This window comes from Idiotropiscis lumnitzeri, chromosome 10 (genome assembly GCF_059441095.1).
Source record: "Idiotropiscis lumnitzeri isolate Australia: NSW breed Sydney's pygmy pipehorse chromosome 10, RoL_Ilum_1.0, whole genome shotgun sequence".
NCBI classification, from domain to species: Eukaryota; Metazoa; Chordata; class Actinopteri; order Syngnathiformes; family Syngnathidae; genus Idiotropiscis; species Idiotropiscis lumnitzeri.
In genome coordinates, this window is record NC_142400.1 from 14,189,561 (window position 1) to 14,210,453 (window position 20,893).

Genomic DNA, 20,893 nt, shown 5'->3' on the forward strand with positions numbered 1-20,893 from the left:
TTCAAATCGTCCTTGAATCATTTTGCCTCCCAAGTGTCAAAACCCGTATGGTCTGTTGTGGAGAGATGCACACCACAACTGTTTACCGTTGCGCTTTCTCAACTCAGGTTGCTGTCTTGTTATGTTTGAATCCCAACTGTTTGCAAATTTGCATTGTATCAATTTTCATTAGACACATAGTACGTGACCACCAGGACAAATGTAAAATCTTAATCACTTCAGCACTTTTTCTCTACTTTCTGCAGGTTACTATTTTGCTATTTGTTAGTGTACCAACTGTGAGCAAGTTAGCATTTGAGGTACTCTTTCAAAATTGTACCTGACCGCCGAGAATGAATTGTAAAACCCTTATTGATGTATCTTTGTGTTTTCTATACTGAGGGTGATATTTTGCTAAATTTCAGAATACCAAATTTTAACTCGAGCTATTCTCTTTTTAAAAAGTACTTGGACACAGGGTGCGATGTAAAATCCGAATCAAATCTGCCTCAGCACTTTTCTCCATTCAACTGTTTGTTAGCACAGCATTTGAGCTTTGAGATTTCCTTTCAAAATAGTACTTGAGCACGGGGAAAATCCTGTACTAAAGCCTAATTTATTTATCTCCTTTAAGTTTTCTGCTCCCTGGATGCTATCTTGCTGTATTTTAGCATTCCAACTGTTAGCATGTGACCAATAGTCGGTAAAAAATAATATGTAATTATATTTCATTTATGTAGCTATTTTCAAAGAGGGGACTGTTTTAACATACAAACACAAACATTGTACGTTATCCATACTGTAGTTATAACAACTGGACACAATTTTAATCCTGATTGTGTTTTACTGTATGTTAGCATTGTCACTGTTAGCATATTAGGGTTGTATCAATTCACAACATGCTTTAGCATGACCATTAAGCTGTTCCGTAATTTAATGACCAGAACAGCTAGCTAGCCAGACACAATTTTAAACGTCATACCAACGCTTAACCCACCCACGGATTATAGGTTCACCGCATGGATTGAATTGGAAAGTTTCGGAGGAAAGCTAATCCACCAGCTCTTAAACCCAATGGTATCCAATTCATGGTTTGCAATAATATTAGTGCCCTGAAATTCGTCTGAGTGTGTGGCAGAAATTAATCATGCGCGATGCCTCAGATAGAGTGAAGAACAGGAAGCAGTCTGATCCCTCATATTTGAACACATAAACTCAAACAGTTCACTTGGAAAAAAACTCAATACAATCTGCTGTAATTGACTTTTATTAATGTAGTGCTGTATCAGTTGTCATCATCTATCCATTTTCTACACCAACGCCAACAACCACGTTCATTAAATAGCGAGTGAGTCAAAGCCTATTTTTTCTGACTTTAGGCAAGAGGCATGATACACCGTGTAGTAAAAATGGTACAAAGTGTGTCACAGTTGTGAAAAAAGATTAATCGGAGTTCATATAATGAATGGTGATTGGCATTGAAAAAAATCCATTGACATTCAACTTGAGTCATGTGGTGACTCAGCACATTTTTATTGGATATCTGTAAATTATTTTGTCATCATATGCCCTCTGTAAGTCTTTTTTTTGTTTTATAGTTTGAGGTCTCACAGAAGTAAAAAAAATGCATCAAAGTGTCTGTTTAGCTAGACATGTTTCTGTTTTCTCCTCTTTTTGCTAAAAAATCTGCATTTTCCCTGAAACCCCCATATTTTTTATGTGATTAGTAAGGAATGAAAAAAAAAATTGAGAAAAAATAATCTGGTGAAACAAGAAAGTCATCTCTTTGTTTTGGTAGGTCCAATTGTGACCGAACAAAAAATGTTGAGGTATTGAAAGATCAGTCCAATTTGGTAGTGAATGAGTTAAGGGCTGTATACTATATGACCTCAATTTGTCTTGAATGCTCTCACATTGTTTTTCAGATAACCCCAGGACGATTGTTGCAAATCTAACTGTAAGTATGGTAGTCTGTTTTAATTCCATGGATCAGAAAATACAATCAATAATAATAATGCATAATGAATTGTGAATATTTTCCATATATTAATTTACAAATGCTAAAATGTCAGTTTGATGATTACTTTGTAAACAGTCACATTTCTTGTGAACACTTTTTCTAGTGTAAGAAACCAGACCAGCATTTTAGGCCTTATTTAAAGCAGAATCTGCCAAAGAGACTCCACTATGCCAATAACCGACGGATTGAAGATGTACATCTTCTGGTGGACAGGAAATGGCACATTGCCAGGTGATAGTTAACATCTATTCATATTACACACTCTTTCAATTCTTCCAGATTTGAAGTCACTCTATGTTTCTATTTACTGCCTGCCTGCTGTAATCAGGTAGTCACCATAGACCACATGAGTAGCCCTCATGGCCGTTCTAAGAATAGATTAACCAGTGATGAGACATTGTGATTTTCAAAGAATGTATATATGTATGTATGTGCAAGTGTACGTACCTGCCTGTGTGTGTGTATGCGTATGTGCATGTGCTCCGATCTCCAATTGTTATGTCTTCTGGAATGTGTTTTCTTTTGATAGCATCTGTGTGTGTCCTCCAGTGCCCAATTTGGTATGTTTGCATCCCTACAGCCAATGTGGAGAATGTGCTTCGTCATATTTGTCCATGAAGTGCTGTGAGTGTGAGTGCAGGTCATGGAAATGCTACATGTGCAAGTTTCTCTTACTACTGAATATTTCAGTAAAGTTCACACATTTAAACTAAGTACTATAAATTTAGCATATGAGAATAATATAATAAATCAGTAAACATCAGGCCTACAATCCCAGTCATTCTTGTGACCCGTGCTTCTAGTTTCATTTGATAAATGCTTCTTGTTTCATCAATGTTTAAAATATTCAGTAAATATGAACCTGCTAACTTTAATTATCGACATTCTGTCCCGCATGTGTTTAAAATAATGCCAGTAATCGTAATAGAATCCTTCAGTTTCCTAATTATTTTGAAAAAAATAAATGATCAGTGTCTCGTTTGTGAGCTATGCAGTCGGATGACATCAATATTTAGTCTTTAGAGCAGTTTTATGCAATTGACCAAACTTAATATTGAACAAAAATGTATGAAATACATTAGCCTAACTATGGAAAAGCAGAATGCAAATTATAAGTGTCTGAAAGTATTGTATTTGTGATGTGAAGAGGCAGAAAATATGCTCCTCTGTTGTGGTACAGCAATTTAACCAATAGGTGTTGGCGGTTGCTATCTATGCTGTCTTTGCTTATGTTGAAGGAGTGAGGTGAGGCTGGCTTCCACTGCCTCCCTTTAAATGTGGCCAATGTATTTGACCATGAAATCATTATTGGAATTAAAAACTTCAAATGAAGTACAGAGAATTTGTTTTGTCTATTATTATTATTGTTATTATTATTATTATTATTATTATTTCCACGCTCCTTGATAGAGGTGAGTCTCCACTGACTGCATTTCCCTTGTCAGTGCAATAATGATGGACATGATTTCATTCATAGCAAGGTTATAGCCAGATATTATATCTTCCAAACTCCACTAGGTATTACATCATTGACAGAATAGTTGTGCTTCAAAATACATAAACAAAGGTTACCCAACATTTGGTTGGACTTAATCTGAGTTTTCATCTGTCATATGTTGACCTGTGGAAGGTGGGAGCAAAAGTGATCTCTCATCAAGCTGGAGAGGCAATAGTAATTTAGTAATTTGTGTTTACTGTTTTCTTCCTGCGTCATCCTATGTTTAATTTTTTTTTATTGATATGTGGTTTCAGTCATTTTCATGTACATTTCTAATATTCCATCATCTAACTAACAGAGATAAGCCGAACAAATCTATCTTTATTTTCTTATTTCAGGAAAGCACCTGAAGTGAAGAGGCTTTGCGGGTTCTTTGGTGACCATGGATATGACAATAAAATCAACAGTATGCAGGTACTCAAAAATAATTTGCCATCCATACCTGTATTATACCTGTTAGTGATTTAATAATACAGAATAATAAACATGTTTCAACTCTCATTTCAGACAATTTTCTTGGGATATGGGCCTTCCTTTAAATTCAAAACAAAAGTTCCAGCATTTGAAAACATTGAGCTTTATAATGCCATGTGTGGTAAGAAATGTTTGTTTAATATTTTGTTGGATGTGTTAGTGATAGTGAGCGAATGTTAGATTTAGGAAACAACAACATTCAACTCAACTCACTTTATTCATATAGCGCTTTAAGACAGCTGCAGCTGCGAGTAAGTGCTGCACATAAATCGAAATTGAACACAAGACTATTTAACGTAACATAATTTAATATTAAGTTTGAAAAAAATACAAATAAATAAGACATTTAAACACGATATTCAATGGTATAATAGAAAAGTGCATTGTAATAACACAAACATTAATGATAATAGGCACAAATACTAAGCATACATACAATCAAAAACATAAATACAATCTAATCTTAAGCATAAATACAATCTAATCTTAAGCACAAATACAATCTAAGGTTGGAATCCAGCTGAGGTATGAAATGAGCTGTCAGGCACGCTAAGAAAACAACACCCCCATGTCCCCTCCCCACATCTTCAGGCGACCATAAAACAATAACCTACCAGGGACTAACAAACAGTAACATTGCTTTATTAGTTGTCGCCAACACCTACAGATTTCCAGAGTGGGGTAACCACAATGGTCCCCCTCCTTAAAGCTGCTATCATAATTTGCATTTTGATGATGCAAGTGCCCACGCGTGCATCCATAGCTTGGCTTGGCAATTAAGGTCTTTATCACTCTCTATATGAAGACTGTTGTTTCGATGAGTTTTCTTCTGAAAGTCTAACAAAACCTGCCATTCTTGAACAAAACCTTCACAAATGCCAGAATGAATGTGTTCACCTTTGCCCAAAATATGAATGAGATTATGAACTTTCACTCATTGAACTTGTTCAGGTGCAAAGGATAGTGACCGTTTGGTTAAGACACAGATGAGGCACTGCAGGACTGTCTCAATGCTGTCTCAATGTCACCAACAGTTTCTCCGTTTTATGTTTTTAAATATATTGTTATATTTTTCTGAAAATGAACAATTTATGACTATTATCATTCCTGTTTTTGTTTGATTTATGTACATTAAATATTTATTTACAATTTGTTTAAGCTTCCGTTAGTTTTTTTAAAGTGCTCTCGAATTAAAATTGAGCTGAGCTTTCCAGATCACGAGGACAAGCGAAATACCCTCCACCACAGTAAAATAGCGGCGCAAGGAGGAGCTACTTTTTTTTCCCCTTTAAGTTAAAGCTTAAAGGGACACTTGATCCGGCTGAACATTGGCACTTATATAATAGGTATGCATGTAAAAATTACATCAGTGCTAAAATTAGAAGTTTAGGGGGTCCCTAAAAGACTCTATTCAATTAAGGACTTTTTTGTGATGAGATTTATGACCAATTGTCACGCCTTGGCTTGTTTTTTCCGTTGCAGCAGTTTATGTCTTAGCAGAGAGCCCTCTGCACAATAGTTACATACACACATATACACTATGACTTTGACTGGGAAAATTGTGATGAAGTGACTCCTACCAAGAGGGGGGCGTGGCCAAAATGCTCGTTAACATGAGCTTTTTTTTTTAGCTAACTTATTTTTTTTTAACTTTCAGATCTTCTAGGTCTGACACCAGCACCCAATAATGGAACACATGGCAGTTTGAACCACCTACTGAGAAACCCTTTCTACAAACCCACAATGCCAGAGGAAGTTTCAAAGCCAACCACTGCAGCTCAATATCATACCGGAACAGACGACATTGGCTGCAACTGCAATTACAAGGTCTTCCATAATGACATTGTTGCAGATCTTGGCCCTCGTTTCTTTACAGTAAATAGCTGACAAGACCATACAGTATGTAATGTATGCATATAGTTTAGCAATATGTAAATTCTACACTTAACACAGGCACATATACTCTCAGTGTGTCATAAATAGACTGTATTTCTATGACTAATCAATACACTAATGACACAATTCAGTACATATTTAAATTTCAGAACTCAAATAAGTGAAATCTTGCTCATTGGACCTCATAACTTAATTCACTTAAGAGAAAAAAAAAAAACAAGTGTCAATTTGATTTGTTAAATAGCCAGTGTCAATATACTTAAGTCATTCACACTTGCCATCAAAATTTCTCTGAAGCCTTTTCCCACCATATCAGATAATGTATTTGCTCATTCCAACATTCACGTCTCCATCAACAACCTATCTTGCATTTTCGTAAACGTTTCTCATTCCTTGAACTTCATTTTTGGTTTTTCATTTTCTTCTAAAGTTTTCATTTCTTCTTGAAGCTCTGTCCAAAATTGTGTGTATTCTTTGTCTGAAAATCTCGTTTATGGTGTGTCTACTCTAAAGTCATTGACAGTACACTCATCTAAGGCTAATCTTATCCAGATTATTTCAGACATTCTTTTTAATGTCAATATCAGTGAATTTCCTTCGATCGGATATTTTCTTGACCCACTGCCGCTAAGATTCTATTCACCATTCAGTTCTGTGGCTTTGTTTCCACACCATCTGGTTCAGTGCCGCAGTGGGACTCATTTGTAGCCCTGAAGTTTTATGACTCAGACCAACTCAATTTAATTCACAATGTCGCAAAGATGTGTCATTTTACCCTGATGAGTGTAACAATCTAGAATAGTTTACTATTCTCTCCAACATCTATATTCATATTGCATTTGATCATGTCAAAATTATATCTGATTGTGCTTTATTTGAACATGTATGAGAACATAAATAGTTCAATTTTATTGCGCTTACAAATGTACTAGACCAATTGTCAAATCTGTCACATGAGACCATTTAGTATCATGAAGTACTTTAAAGCGGACTCTTTCGTTAAGAGTTAGCTCTCCATGTTTTACCATTTTTAGCCAGAATGAAGGACTTCAAACAGAGTTCACCCAAATTTGAGTCGTCCTCTTGGCGTCACTCAAAAGTACAAAATTAATCAAGCATAGTATTCAACCACTAAAACATTTTTTTATGTTCATGAATGAAAATAAGTAACTTTAATTTGACATACTAATCATGTTATCTTAACCGCTTCTCCTCACAAGGGTCGCTGCATGCAGTGTTTCAGATTCATATGTTGATCACTGTCAAGAGACTTTTTCTCTTTTCATTCTTTTTGCAGTTTCGAGTAAAAAGACGGGACCAAAGAGGTTTGAAAGTGACCATTGCACGAGGCTATAATCTAGAGTCACTCTGGCTCTGTTTCTTACAGAACCAAGTGGAGGAGCTAAACCAGCGACTGAGGCAAGCTATTGATGGTCAGTGAAAACTGATGCTGCAAATTATGCAAAACAGCCAACCCATGCAATTCTATAAATGATGCCCATTGAAATGTATTGGGAAGAAAAAAATGAATTATTTTTTTCTAAAAACACCCAAAATTTAAAAAAAAAGATAAAAACATTGGACATAGGTTTTCCATGAAAAATGGGTGAAAAACAGTAAAGGATATGCGTAATCTGCCAAACTTTGAGTATGCAGGGGCTGACTATCGCCAAACTCTTGACAGGTACTTAAGTGAAGATATAAAAACGATAAAGCTTTGAAATTGCAACAAACAAGAAATTAGTAATAACCATTATCATTCATCAAAATTCATCTAGATATTAATATTGGGAATAAAACAAGCTTATTAACTAATTTTTCAATATATATATATATATATATATATATATATATATATATATATATTAAATTGTAATTCTACTGTTTTCTTCCCAACAATATTAATAGTATACATTTTTATTTTGCATTGCTGCTTGTCTGTTTCTGTACTGTATTCTTTTTAGATGCTTTATTTATTGAATTTTTTTTAGACAGCAGGAATATGCCATACGGTCGTCCTGCAGTACAGTACTATGCAAAGTATTCCATTCTGCACCACACTGACTATGTCTGTGGCTACAACGAGGATCTCTCAATGCCTCTCTGGACATCATACAGCATTAGCCGACAGGTACTGCATATAATATTTTTGACTGCACTGCTTCACTTTGACCGTTCAGAAACTCAAAGCAGTTCAAATGTGCCGTTCAATTCTTCAAAGTGCCCAGAGCACACTCTATGTGCTACAACTCGGGTTAGAGCGTCAGGTTGCCCAAATGGAAACAGTTCAAGCACGAGCTACTGATTGGCTTATAACATAGCGCGTGTTCAGAAATGAATGTGAGGGGAGTGTGTGCTGCTTCTCTGAACGCACACACACTCAGAGTAGTGTTCAGGCATCAGAGCAAATTTTAGAACACACCCTAAATATTCAAGTTATAATCGAATTTAATTAGAATTTATTTTAAAATGATTTTTCCCCAGACATTATTATTTTTGTATGAGTGCCAAATAAAGCTTTCATATTTTTTAAACGTCGAGTTATTTCTCCATATTAAAACAAGAATTACAGTATAATTGATTTGAATGGATTTCCACCAAATTGGTGGCTGATTCATTCATTTTATTAAAGCCATGGGGTTGCAGTATTATGAGACAGTGGTTTGTGCTGGCTTACGAATGAAGAAAAACATTTTGGGGCATGAATTAATTGCATTTAATTCATTTCAATGGGGAATATTACCTTGATTTTTGAACATTTCAGGTTACAAATGTAATCACGTAACCAATAGAGTTTGCAGCTTGAGGTTCCGCTTATTCTGTCTAGTCTGTGACATGACCCATGTGAGAAAAAAATGGCTACATAACCATGCACATACGTAATGTTTATTTAACATTCATTGACAGGGGGTCCACATGAGGTCTTGATTTAGTCCTAATGCGGACTGCGGTCCACCATTTGAAGATATCCGGAACATAGTATGAACTATTCATGCATCAATAGTATGAGCAATTTAGCACCAGCAATACTTTCAGCAGTGAATTTAATATACATTAATAAATTATATATAAACTTTAAATAATACCATACTGCACTAAGCATACTATACAGTACACACATAAGTGAATGTGACCTAACGCTGCAATTAAGCAATCCAATGATAATAAAACAGGTGCAATATTTCAAGCATGGTCCTCCATGTGGTCATTCAGGTAGAAGTGTCTGCTTTGCCTGAAGTCCTGTTAAACTGCGTTCGACCCGATGCCAGAGTGCCATCAGCCTTCACCCAGTCCTGTACAAACTACAAGGCAGAAACACATCTCACTTATGCCTTCCTATACCCACCACGTAAGTGAAAATGGTATTCTACTTAAGAAAATGAAATCATTATTGTAACATTTTTATTTTAATTCATGTTAATATTCATGTGATTGTTATGTTTGTTGCCAAGTCCTGCTTAGCACTGGTATAGTAAATTAAAATTTCAATGAAATGATGATGAATGAAACTAAAATGCCCAAGTACGAGAAAATGTAGAGTTAAATTTGCTTTCCGCTCTCTGGATTAAATTGTTGGAACACTTGACAAGTACCCTGACATAAACGGGAGAACATTTGTGATTTATCTTCCCTCTAATGGTTATTCAATTTATCAGTTATACTCTTTGCAGTTAACGACACTGCTAACCAAACTAATAAGAATAAACATAATAATAAATTGGGCATGGGCTGATATTACATTCTAGGTAGGATAACTCTGAGCAAAAATTTGGACCATATCACAGTATTCTGTACTCTGAAATGTCCTTTTTTGAAATACTTCCCCATTCAACACAACGTATTTAATTTTTAAACAAAATATAGAATATTTGGTATCTAAAGAAACATGTACCATGTTGAATTTAAATAAATAAATCATAACAAGTGACATTGTCCAATCTCTGGTGAACTACTTTTTGAACAAACCTGTGGGCCAATCATTTTATCCTTGGGGCTTTTTTTTTTTTTTCATTCTTTTTTTTTTTTTTTAGGACATTGCAAACGCATCCGTGTTACTAACTGGAGCCGTATCCCCTCCTCCTCTGTGCTAATACCTCACTGACAAGGTGGGGAATAAGTTGATTGTAGGCAATTAACATCAGGTGTCTTGTTTACTCAACTCCGCAAACAACCAATCATATTGTGCCCTGCTTAGAAGTCCCTTCAGTCAGGAAACGAAGAGCTCATTTCGGGTGACAGAGTGTGAGCGATTACTGAAACTTTGACTTTTTAAAAACCATAGCAGACCGTCAAACCGGTAATCAGCCCATGCCTATTGTTGATTTAAGATATTTTTTATAGACTAGGATATTTGATTGTGCGTGACTGCATGCCATTCAGAGTGATCATTGATACAAATATAGACCATAATGAATGAATGAATAATTTATTAGATAATTGCTTTATTTGTAATTGTTGAGTGGTCTTTCTTTTACAAATAGGTTTGCCTTACGAAAAGAATTTCATAAAGGAGGCTTAATTTAATAGTGATTAAAATTGAGATTGTTACTTGCTAAAATGCATTTTCTATGTCAACAGAATTATCCACAAGCACCGACAAAAAATATGAAGCTGTTTTCATAACCAACACGGTTCCTATGTATCCTGCGTTCAAAAGTAAGAATCTCACTCAGCAAATATGTATACTTCCCTCCCAAAGTATCAGAGCAGTGAGGCCAATCTCTTTATTTTTGCGATAGACTGCAAACATTTTTTTTCAACTCAGCTGATGAATATGACATAAGATTTCAACCTCTTTCCTGGTGTTTACATTTGAAAGTAATACACGAGAAGAATCTTTTGTGTGCACCCATCCATTTTTCATGCGGGCAAAAATATTGGAATATGTGACTGACAAGTGTGTTGCGCTAGCCAGCTGTGTGTTATTACAAGCCCAACAATGAATACGGCCAAATGTCTACACTCGGTTTCAGATTTAGGTTTTGCCTGTGAAGACTGCATTTATGCTAGTTAGAGGTGTAACCACGATGACACGAAAAGAGAAAATGACACTGGCGCAGCTGGAAGCTGACAAAAGCTGGAAAATCAATCCGAACTAACCATTTGGAATGCCCTGAGGCAACCACCGGTGTATTATATTTCAGAATGGGTAAACCAAGGAGAAAAAAGGAGCAATTGATGACAGAAACATTTTGAGTGCTGTATAGAGATATCCTAAAACAACATTTTTGTCACATCAGAGAAGGAATAAACGTATCCCTGTTGACTGCTTGTCGAAGGTTTAGTCGTACAAGCACAAAGGTCAAACCAGGAGGATTTTGGCCAACTCCTCTTTCCAGAAATTCACCAAATCGTGTTGCTGCTTGAAAACTCGAAGCTTGTCCCTGCACAGGTTTTCTATTGGGCTGAGGTCTACAGATTGACTTGGCCACTCAATGACCTTTATGCTTTTTATTGAGTCACTCTCATGATTGTCCTCACTCCATAAGGCAAGGTCTTTTATAGAGCTTCAGACCAAGACCAATTGATGGCCATTGTGTGTCTTCCACTTTCAAAGAATGGCACCAGCAGTTGTCACATTCTCAGTAAGCCTTTCACTGATGGGTTTGTAACCCATTCCGGCCTTGTGCAGGTCTATAATTTTGTCCTCGGCGTATTTTGACAGGTCTTTAGTTTTCCCCAGAGGGGTATGGAGTTACACACATTATGTTGCGATAAGAAGTCGTTGTAATAGATTGGATCATATACAGTCCAGTATAGTGTCAATCGGTGGGATCCAGAATTCTAGCTCAGTTGTAATGAATCAAATACTTTTGTAACTTAAAATGGGCATAACATTTTTTAACTTTTACATTGTGTGTGTTTTTGGTCCATTTTGACTGATGTTGTCTTTCACCATGATAATGATAATGATAATAAACAACCATGATATTTGGGACCGTTCGTCTCTTTCTCGTTGAGGAAACTTAAAAAGATAGCCGGGCTTCAAATAATTATGTCCTCCAATATACAATTTCATAAATTAGTAGTTTATGAATTCGCTAATTTCCTTGCAATTTTACATTTTACATTGTTAAACTGAACATTTATTCATGCGTTTGGTCACAATATGGGCAATCTTGCACCATCCCACTGAGCCTTGCGGTGATGCTCCCTTCATACCCAATTATTATGATTTTTTTTTAATTTATTATTTTTTTTTTTTAGCATTCCTCAACCTTCCCAGTCTATTGTTATCCCCGTCCCATCTTTTTGGGCAACAGATTGCAAGCATAAAATTCAAAATAAGAGAATATGTGCCCACTGCCAAAAAAAAAAACAACAGACAAGAACCTTCATCAGTTAGAACACTAAATATCTTGTTTCAATAATGAACCGAATATAGGTTCAAAAGGATTTGCAAATTATTGTAATATATTTGAATTTACATTTTACCCAAAGCCTAACCCTCATTGTTATTGGGGTTTCTAGATTAGCCAAATTGGTCCCCAGACATAAAGCCTATAAAGTATTTATTTCACCAGTTAAAAGAAGTCGGAAGGGAGTTACCCCCAAAACAGACAAAGCATCACAACCAATTTAAATGGTTAATTATGTGAGTGCAGCACAGGCTTGGTGCAGCTGCTGCAATTGTGTTTTGCTTCATATTCTTTAATTCTACCTTCCAAGGTGTGTATCATAGTTCAGATGTAAACACTTGGAGAAAAAAAACATTAACGACTAAATGTATTTTTATCATCTCAAACGAAAATGTTTTCAGACTACAGCAAAAATAAAGTAACTGCTTTCACTGTTGAAATATTTTGTATATGTGACTGTACCATGATCCACCTACCCGGTACCTGTTATGATTTTCATTTATTTGCAAACTATTTGCTTGTTTCTTTCTTTGTCACCTTTATTTCCTGCATTCTCGCACCATTCCTACCTACCACCTTCTCTCCACACTCTTTTTTTCCCCCCTCAGAAATATGGTCTTATTTTCAGAGAGTCCTTTTGAAGAAATATTCCACTGAAAGAAATGGCTTGAATGTTCTCACTGGACCAATATTTGATAATGACTTTGACGGCGTAAAGGACTCTACTGACAAGATTAAAGAGTAAGATTTCGGGGTTTTTTTTGTTGTTTTTTTTTGTATCTTCTCACATCCACTAGTTTGCTTCTTTCTTGAGAATGGGTTTTTGTGTGCCTGGACCCTTTAGTTGATGAAACCCGAGAAAACCACTAATTAGTGTTACCCATGATTATTACGCATTATTATTTACTTTGAACTATTAAACGCTGATTCTGTTATCTACGATCTTAACTGATTCCATCTAGATGGGCGCCAAGGTTGTCGTAGATAAGAAGATGTCGAGCCAGAAGGAAAGGTCATAGCGACACAACGGGCTAACTCAAGTCACCTAACTAATCATGTGCACCAAAGAAGCCTCATCTAACATAGGATGAACCCCCTCTCCAATTGGCTGACAAGTTTCACAAAGTTCTGAGGTGCTATCCAAGTTGAGGTGTCAAAATTACCCTCACGTTTCAAACAGCATCACTTGCCCTAAAAACTCGATTTAAATTGCACAAATAGAGCATTAGTAGTGAGAAAAGAAACGTGTGTTAGAATATAGGTCATGTATTTTAGTAATCAATTGTTTTTTTTCCTTTAGTCGATTTTGGCGCACTTAAGAGAAGTGCTCATTTCATAATTTTAAAAAAATAATTAAAATAAAAATGAATTAACCAGTTATATTGTTACGTTTCATTTCACATGACTAATGTCATGATTTCTTTTTAACTGCAGGTATGCACGTGGTACAATACCCATCCCAACTCACTTTTTTGTGGTTCTAACCAGCTGCTTAGACTTCAGACAGGCTGCAGATTCATGTGGTGGCCCCCTCAGCTCTGCTGCCTTCATCTTGCCACACAGACCAAACAATGATGAGACTTGCAATGTAAGGAACCCTTCTCGTCTTTACACTTGGGCTGACTCCAACTAGGAAGTGAATTACCATCATTCCCGGACTACAAAAGGCGCCAGAATAAAAGCTAAATCTGGCCACAAAAACAAATTATTTAAGTATTTGTAAAGAAAAAGGTCCCACCGATGGATTTACCGAACGCAACTTGTTATAAAGTAGCTTCCCAGAAATTATCTCAGTCCCTCAAGGCAAATTCACAGACGAGCTTATCTTCCTCATCATGCAGCAATGCAACCTTTGGTAACACGTTTACGTGTTTGGAATATGTCGCTCCATGGCTGGAGTTGCTGTCCCAACAGTGATATCGCCTGTCAGCCGTTGCGAGTGATGGGGGGAGTCCAGGAGCCAGACAAACAACAGAGAGATGGGAGTCAAATTTGTCACGTGTTCCATATATTCATTTAATTCAAATCAAGATGCTTATATTTACACACAATTGTTCCCACACAGCCCCGAACTGCTTCGCACACACTTCCAGACTTCTCTTTCACGCAGCCCATCCCTCCCTCATGCATGGACACTCTAACCACAAATGGCTGATGTGAATATTCAGAATGACAGCACACTCAGAAAGTTTCATTTGTCCACTGTGACGTGATCGGTAATTTCATTGGTCAGATGTGATGAGACTATGGGAAAATCTATTGACAGCTTCAAGTTCGTCAGTGGGAAAAAAATTAAAAAGTAATGGCTTTACAGTCCGGAAAGTACGCCATGTAAATATTGACCACATGCCTCATTACCGGGCCTAAAATAATTTTATTGAAAATGAGGCCAAGAGGTAAGATTAATTCCATAAAAAGCCACCCAACCCAACACTAATACTTGTTAATGATTCCTTGCAGAGCTCAGATGAGGAGTCGAACTGGGTGGAGGACCTGATGAAGATCCATACCGCCCGGGTCAGAGATGTTGAAATTCTGACAGGTCTGGACTTGTACCGTAGAACCACGCGAAGTTATACAGAAATCCTCTCATTGAAAACTTATATGAACACTTATGAGAGTGAGATCTAAATTTTTACTTGCCTATTTTTGATCGACTTGAACATTTTGATCATTTTGACATGGCTGTAGCTATTATGGGATATGTCATCTCATGGAACTGCACACTCGCTTGATTCCCATCTCTTCAACACCACTAAGCTACTAAGTTTGTCATTCAGTGTAAAAGTCAGCTAATAGGGAAGAAGATAACTTCTTTGGTGTCGGTTTATGTTTTATGTTTACATTTTGATTGTACTATATCAAACTGAAAGAAACCTGTGAAAATTAGAATGTGTGTTTTACATTTTATTGTATTTGAGTAAAGGTATATATTATGCTCGGATTGATAGTGTTCACGTTACATCACTCACCTGTGAACACTTCGGCTGCAGCTGCCATGCTGCGTGTTGCGCATTGTTTTGTTCCAGTGCTTACTCGGTGTTTGAGAAAAAGAAAAAAACATGTAATAACCAATGGCAAAGAACGGTAAATTACTGTGCGGTGTTGGAATCAGGGTGAGAAGCATTTATCCAGAAAGCGATAGAGATCGGAGATCACACTGGTCTTTTTAAGAATAAGTCTCAATTTTATGAATATGATCCCACATTGTCCACTCATAAATAATGTAAAACATTTCATTTAATAAAACAAACATTTCTAGTCACCTGATGTCTGAAAAGCGTGAAAAAGCCTCATTTTTGGACTTCCTGAATGCAGCGCTCTGCATGTCGCCTGCAACGGCCTGTCAGTGGCGAGTGTAAGAGTATGTTTGTCAATGTATGATAGTTGAACTACTGAGTGTGTACCCTCGATTGCACAACTGAAACTCTAAGGGAAGTGGAAATGGTGTGGTGACCTGTTTTTGTAATTTAATGCCATGTAATGTGTGCGTGATGCGCCTCAGCATCACCATAGCTTTGTGTTGCCTTGTCATTATTGATGGAGCCGTGGTGTTAGCCTTTCATTTCAGTCTTTTCCGGGTCACATTTTTCTTTCCTAATCTGTTAAACCACATGTGCCAAATACATTTTCACTTTCTTTATGTGAGGGGAATGCTACGGAAATGCAAAATGTAAAGAAGGCTCAGAAAGGATTTTTTTTTTTTGAATGCGCTGTGTACATTTGCTGTGCGCTGAGAGGGGGACAGCAGTACGCAATTGCTTATTTGCGCACCTTAGAGGCAAAATTAATATGCACGTATACAGTATGTATACACACTTTAGATAATTGTAAACTGGGTTTTTATGATGTGTTTAATTTTCAACATTTACTATAATTTTCAAACATTCTATTGTTTAGTCATTGCTTGTTCTCAAGCTGATGCTTGTTCTGGCCAAGAAACCGCCAACAATGCGAAGCAATGGGCTAGCACACATCATGAAACAATTCCCTTGGTATTTGCATGCATTCACGTTCAAAGGTTGCTCTCCATTCAGTGACTGTTGCAGGTATCGTTGCGTAGACTTTATCTTTTTGAATCCCATAAAAAGAAGTCTTGTCGTGTGAGGTCTGGTGAACATTCAAACTTCAAATGTATCTCAAATTCGAGTGATGGGAACTCGTGTTGGTGGATCTCTTTGAACTCCTTCCTGAATTGTCTTTGCACTTCGATAGCGTTTTCATATTTTCAGTCGCATTTTAGTTTAGTTCTGTCTGGCTGCCATCATTTGGAAAAGACGACCGTACCTTCATCCCAAAACGGCGCGCAGAGGCGCAAATGCCCCGTTACGCTCAATTGTACCTGTGCAAAGTCTAGCAAAATACCAAACAAAAGAAAACTCCATCCATGCACAGTAAGACAGCGCTTTGCGCTGGAATTGCACTTGTCATAAAAATAGAACCCTGAGTGTTCCTCTTCCTCTTCTTCACACTGCTGTTGTCCTTTGCAGAATAAACTGCAGATTGTTGTTCAAGGTATCTTCCATCCACTGAGTTAGTACATCTTGGATGAGTTTGCTTTCAGTAAGCTGCGGCAACTGCTGTTTTCTCTTCAACAAGTTTAATTCTACTCTGAGCTCTGCATGTGTCATTAGTACTGACAGCGTCTGGCAAAGTGCGACTACACTCTCGATCATTGTCCAGCATGTTTTCAGCGACGGCACCAGATAAATGGTCCCTACTGTAGCTCCGACTGCCATTAAACTGCTTTTAGTCTTTATGTTTTCTTGAAGGGATTTGTTGCTGTTGCACGGGTTTCTTTGAGACTGTCTTTGAATTTCATATACAGTGATACGATCCAGTCCTATTCTTTCTTGAGGTGATGTCATTCCAGGGCCCCTCGGGACTGTGGAAAGTAAAGTGAGGAATAAAAATGCATAACACCCATCACGTGCATGCATATCAACATGAAACACCATTGACATGAAATTAGAGAGTTTTATTTTGTTTGTGTTGGAACTGTTTTACAACACTTCAAGAGACAGTCCATCACCAACTTTGTTCCAATCTTACAAATGGGAGTAGAACTGATAATTTCTCTATATCAGGGGTGGGCAATTAATTTTGCAAAGAGGACGCATAAGAAACTGGACTGCTTGCCAAGGGCCAAGCCAACACGCTAATATCAACCTTGTCTATATTATTTTTAATGTATTGAAGTTGGTAGAGTGCATTATTGTGAGTTTGTTGCGTGGCGTGTGTCATTGGACAGAAAATTACGTCAATCTAATTCACACATGCAAGCAGGTTGTTACGATTATCCATAGTCTTTTTCCATCGTATTATTTTGCAAGTGTTTTATGAGAGATTTTTTTAAGGTACTTGTTGCTGGGTGGCTATCATGAAATTGGCATGTAATAGTGCATTGTAAGTGGTGTCAATTTGCTTCAAATAACAGTGCCCAATGGAGTTGCCATTCTAGTTGGATAAATGTTGCTGATTTAACAGCATTTGATTAGCTAATCTGCTTTGCTACAGCTAAAGTGCCTTATCCCATCTTATGTACACTTTATTATTGGTCGCATTTTGACAACTTTGTTCATTTTAACTATTTGTATTTATGTTCCCATTAACACTGAATGTGATTTTGTAAACACAATCCGTAATTTGGGTTTTTGATAAAATACAAACTTTACATATTGACGGAGGGAATATCAAGCTATTTCAGACTAATATATTATTAAGGGTAAAAAAAACATCTTCATTAAAGTTGCACTCCGTAGAATTTTGCCCCCAAATATCTTTACATTAGCCTTCTCATTGACCTTTATGACTCTCACATCTTAGATTAAACTGCAGATGAAAACTTGCTGCTCTCAATGGGTATTCTTGCAAGCCTCTGGAAAATAGTTTTCAGACTGGAATCGGGTTCTAATTACCCGCATTTTTTTTGCGGATGTGACGTTATGTGCATTCTCATTGCGACCAGAAATGTAGTTAATTTAATTTAGTTAACTCTCAAAATGTTTCTGTTGTTAACTGCTGCTGTTTTGCATTCAACCTCTTAATTTTGGATGTTGGATTCACCTCTAACTAGTGTAAATAAAGTCTTCACGGGCAAAGCTAAATGAACATATTCAGTAATTTTATTATTTGAAAAATCAATGATATAGCTTACTGGGCAACAAATCAAACCTATAATTTGAATAGTAATAATTAGGACGTGACCAATGTTTTTTTTTTGTAGGCCAATTGTGATATTTGAGAGGAAAAAAATCTGATTCATTTAACTGGCAATTATTTTTACATTGAAATATATGATGAACAAAAGAGCTAGAGTTCAACTGAGGAGCTAATTTCTTACTCATACTGCACACGAAGCATAAATATAATCCTTATCAACATACATGTAGATTTACGGACATTGTGTCTGAATGGGCATATGAAAGCATGGATAAGAATGTAATTCACCCAGAGTAATGTTCTGTCAGCCATGCCGACAGTCATCATAACACCCAAATTGAGTCAGCAATTAAATAAATTATGCATTTTGGTAACAACACACTAAAAATGCAGTCCAAGGATGAATACCAATGTTTACAATACATATATAAATAAACAGACATTGCATCGTAATAGGTATTGGAGAGTATGCACACTGCAAGGATGTAAGTCACTCTGAATAACTTTCAATCAGCCATACACCTTTACTTCCTGCCCAGATCTACTAATTAGCATTTACTTTTGCATGAAAAAGTGATATGAGAATTTAATTGGCAAAAACTTCAGCCAATTATTATTTTGAAAAGAGCCGATGTAATCGACCGACCAATTAATCAGTCAGGCTTCAGTTGCAATAAAAAGGAACTGAAATTTTTGGAATTACCTGTGTGACTTCATAAATTGGTCATACAATGTTATCTGATGTTCATGTAAATCATAATAATAATAGTTTTCCAATAGTTTTCATTGGTCATACTGTTACGCGGCAGGCTCCACCGCTATCAGTCACCAAGGAAACTGGGTAACACAAACCGAAAAGGCAGAGCACACAGGCTGACATCACATAACACAGTGGAAACATTCACAGTGCAGGGTAGAAAAACCCCTGGATTAATAGAAAGATTATCTCAGTCAGGTTTCAACAAACCTAAAATTGTAATCTTCAGTTTTACACATTCACCAAATAAGAGAGTGAAGCACGACAATGCCTCTCAAAATTACTAAACAGCAAACAAAAAAAATAAAGACTGTGGTGGATACGACAGTAGAGCGTATTACTTCTAACTTATGTTTGAACTTTATTAAAAAAAAAAAACAATAATGTACTTATTTTTCATTTTCTAATATTTTTTTAATGATCAAACATAGCTTTAAATCATTTAAAAGCCATTAAATTTTAAGCCTCCTTTCTGTGTGTTGACAAGAAAAGCCACTCTGTGCACAGGATGCAAAGCCACAATTTATTCATGAGCAGATGCTATACTTAACAGAACACTTGAGATGTTTGAGAGGAGCCCAGTCCTACCACATCATTTCTCAAATGAATGTGTCGTAAAAGTTTTTTTATTGTTCACTAAGCTCTGCGTAGCTTGCTGTCTTGCACAATCTGCTCCCACCGTCACATCATTAAGTCTATCAGAAAATGATAAGGCATTTGCTGTGTTTGTTGGATAATCATAATGCTTGATTAGTTAGCTGAGAGAAATCATAGCTAAGAATGTGTCATGGTCTATGATTTACTGTAGTTTGGGAGAATTCTACGAAATCAGGTTTGGAAAGCACACGTTAAACTTTGCATCTTTGTCAGTAATGTGTATATATATATATATATATATTCACATTTTGGAGTATGACTATATAAATATTTAGGAACATTTTATGTTCCACAAGTTTTTAGTAAACCAGAATGTGTTTTCTCTGTTGCCAATTATTTTTTTCCCCTTGTCAGTAAGTGCTCATTATTGTCTTGCTGGTATGGGTGGTTACCAGTTGTATTGTTGCTGCTGTCTTTTTTTTTTTACCACTGCTTTTTCTTATCTCTCTGTCTTTTCTTCAACATTGTACTGCCCAGCGGCACACCAAGTAATACAACTTGTACTCATCTTAAATAAATAGTCATCTTGAATTTTTCTCAGATCTCCAAGAAAAGTGGTCACAGCTGGGTGCTGGACAAGTGCTTTGGGTTTGCAGTGAAGTGAGGGATTACATTTAGTCTTGTAAGGATTGGAGGTCAGAAGGGGTACAAGCAGAATTTTGCCAATCATTTGTCAACAGGAGGCCACAATCATATATCTCGAATGTTGCCTTCCCTTGTGATAAAGTTTTCTTCTTCCAACCAGTAATCCCCAATGCAACGACGGGCATATATTGATCACATGGAAGATGATTTTCATATCCTTGTATACATAAGTGTTGTGGAAAAGCACATCATACATTTACAGCTGTGTTTATTCCAAACAGACTTATGAACCCCAGGAGGAGCCAGATGTGGGCACAAAAGAAACTTATTGAACCCTAAGATGTCAATGATAAATGCCTTGCATTAATTTTGTTGTTTATTTGTCCCTTGGAGATGTCGAATAACCCTATTAAATCAGGTAGTCAGGTGGCCATTAATCTCAATGGAGCAGGCTAGTCACTCAAAACTAATGTGGTTTATAATTTGCATGAAGAGAGTTTATCCAA

The 20,893-nt window shown here is 36.5% G+C and overlaps 1 protein-coding gene across 8 annotated transcripts in view; it reads left to right on the plus strand.

Annotated features, from left to right (window-relative positions):
- enpp2 (ectonucleotide pyrophosphatase/phosphodiesterase 2) overlaps nt 1-15,496 on the plus strand; it is a 32,258-nt gene extending 16,762 nt beyond the window's left edge. For 7 of the 8 annotated variants that reach the window (XM_088306262.1, XM_088306259.1, XM_088306257.1 and 4 more), the window contains 12 exons: nt 1,905-1,936; nt 2,103-2,230; nt 3,836-3,911; nt 4,005-4,092; nt 5,629-5,798; nt 7,165-7,300; nt 7,859-7,998; nt 9,081-9,216; nt 10,446-10,523; nt 12,835-12,967; nt 13,661-13,814; nt 14,687-15,496. In XM_088306262.1, coding sequence (XP_088162388.1) covers nt 1,905-1,936; nt 2,103-2,230; nt 3,836-3,911; nt 4,005-4,092; nt 5,629-5,798; nt 7,165-7,300; nt 7,859-7,998; nt 9,081-9,216; nt 10,446-10,523; nt 12,835-12,967; nt 13,661-13,814; nt 14,687-14,857 — 1,442 coding nt within the window. In that variant the 3' untranslated portion in view covers nt 14,858-15,496. The remainder of the gene's footprint in view (nt 1-1,904; nt 1,937-2,102; nt 2,231-3,835; nt 3,912-4,004; nt 4,093-5,628; nt 5,799-7,164; nt 7,301-7,858; nt 7,999-9,080; nt 9,217-10,445; nt 10,524-12,834; nt 12,968-13,660; nt 13,815-14,686) is intronic. The other variant, XM_088306260.1, reaches the window with a different exon arrangement.
- Nucleotides 15,497-20,893: the final 5,397 nt, after the last annotated feature.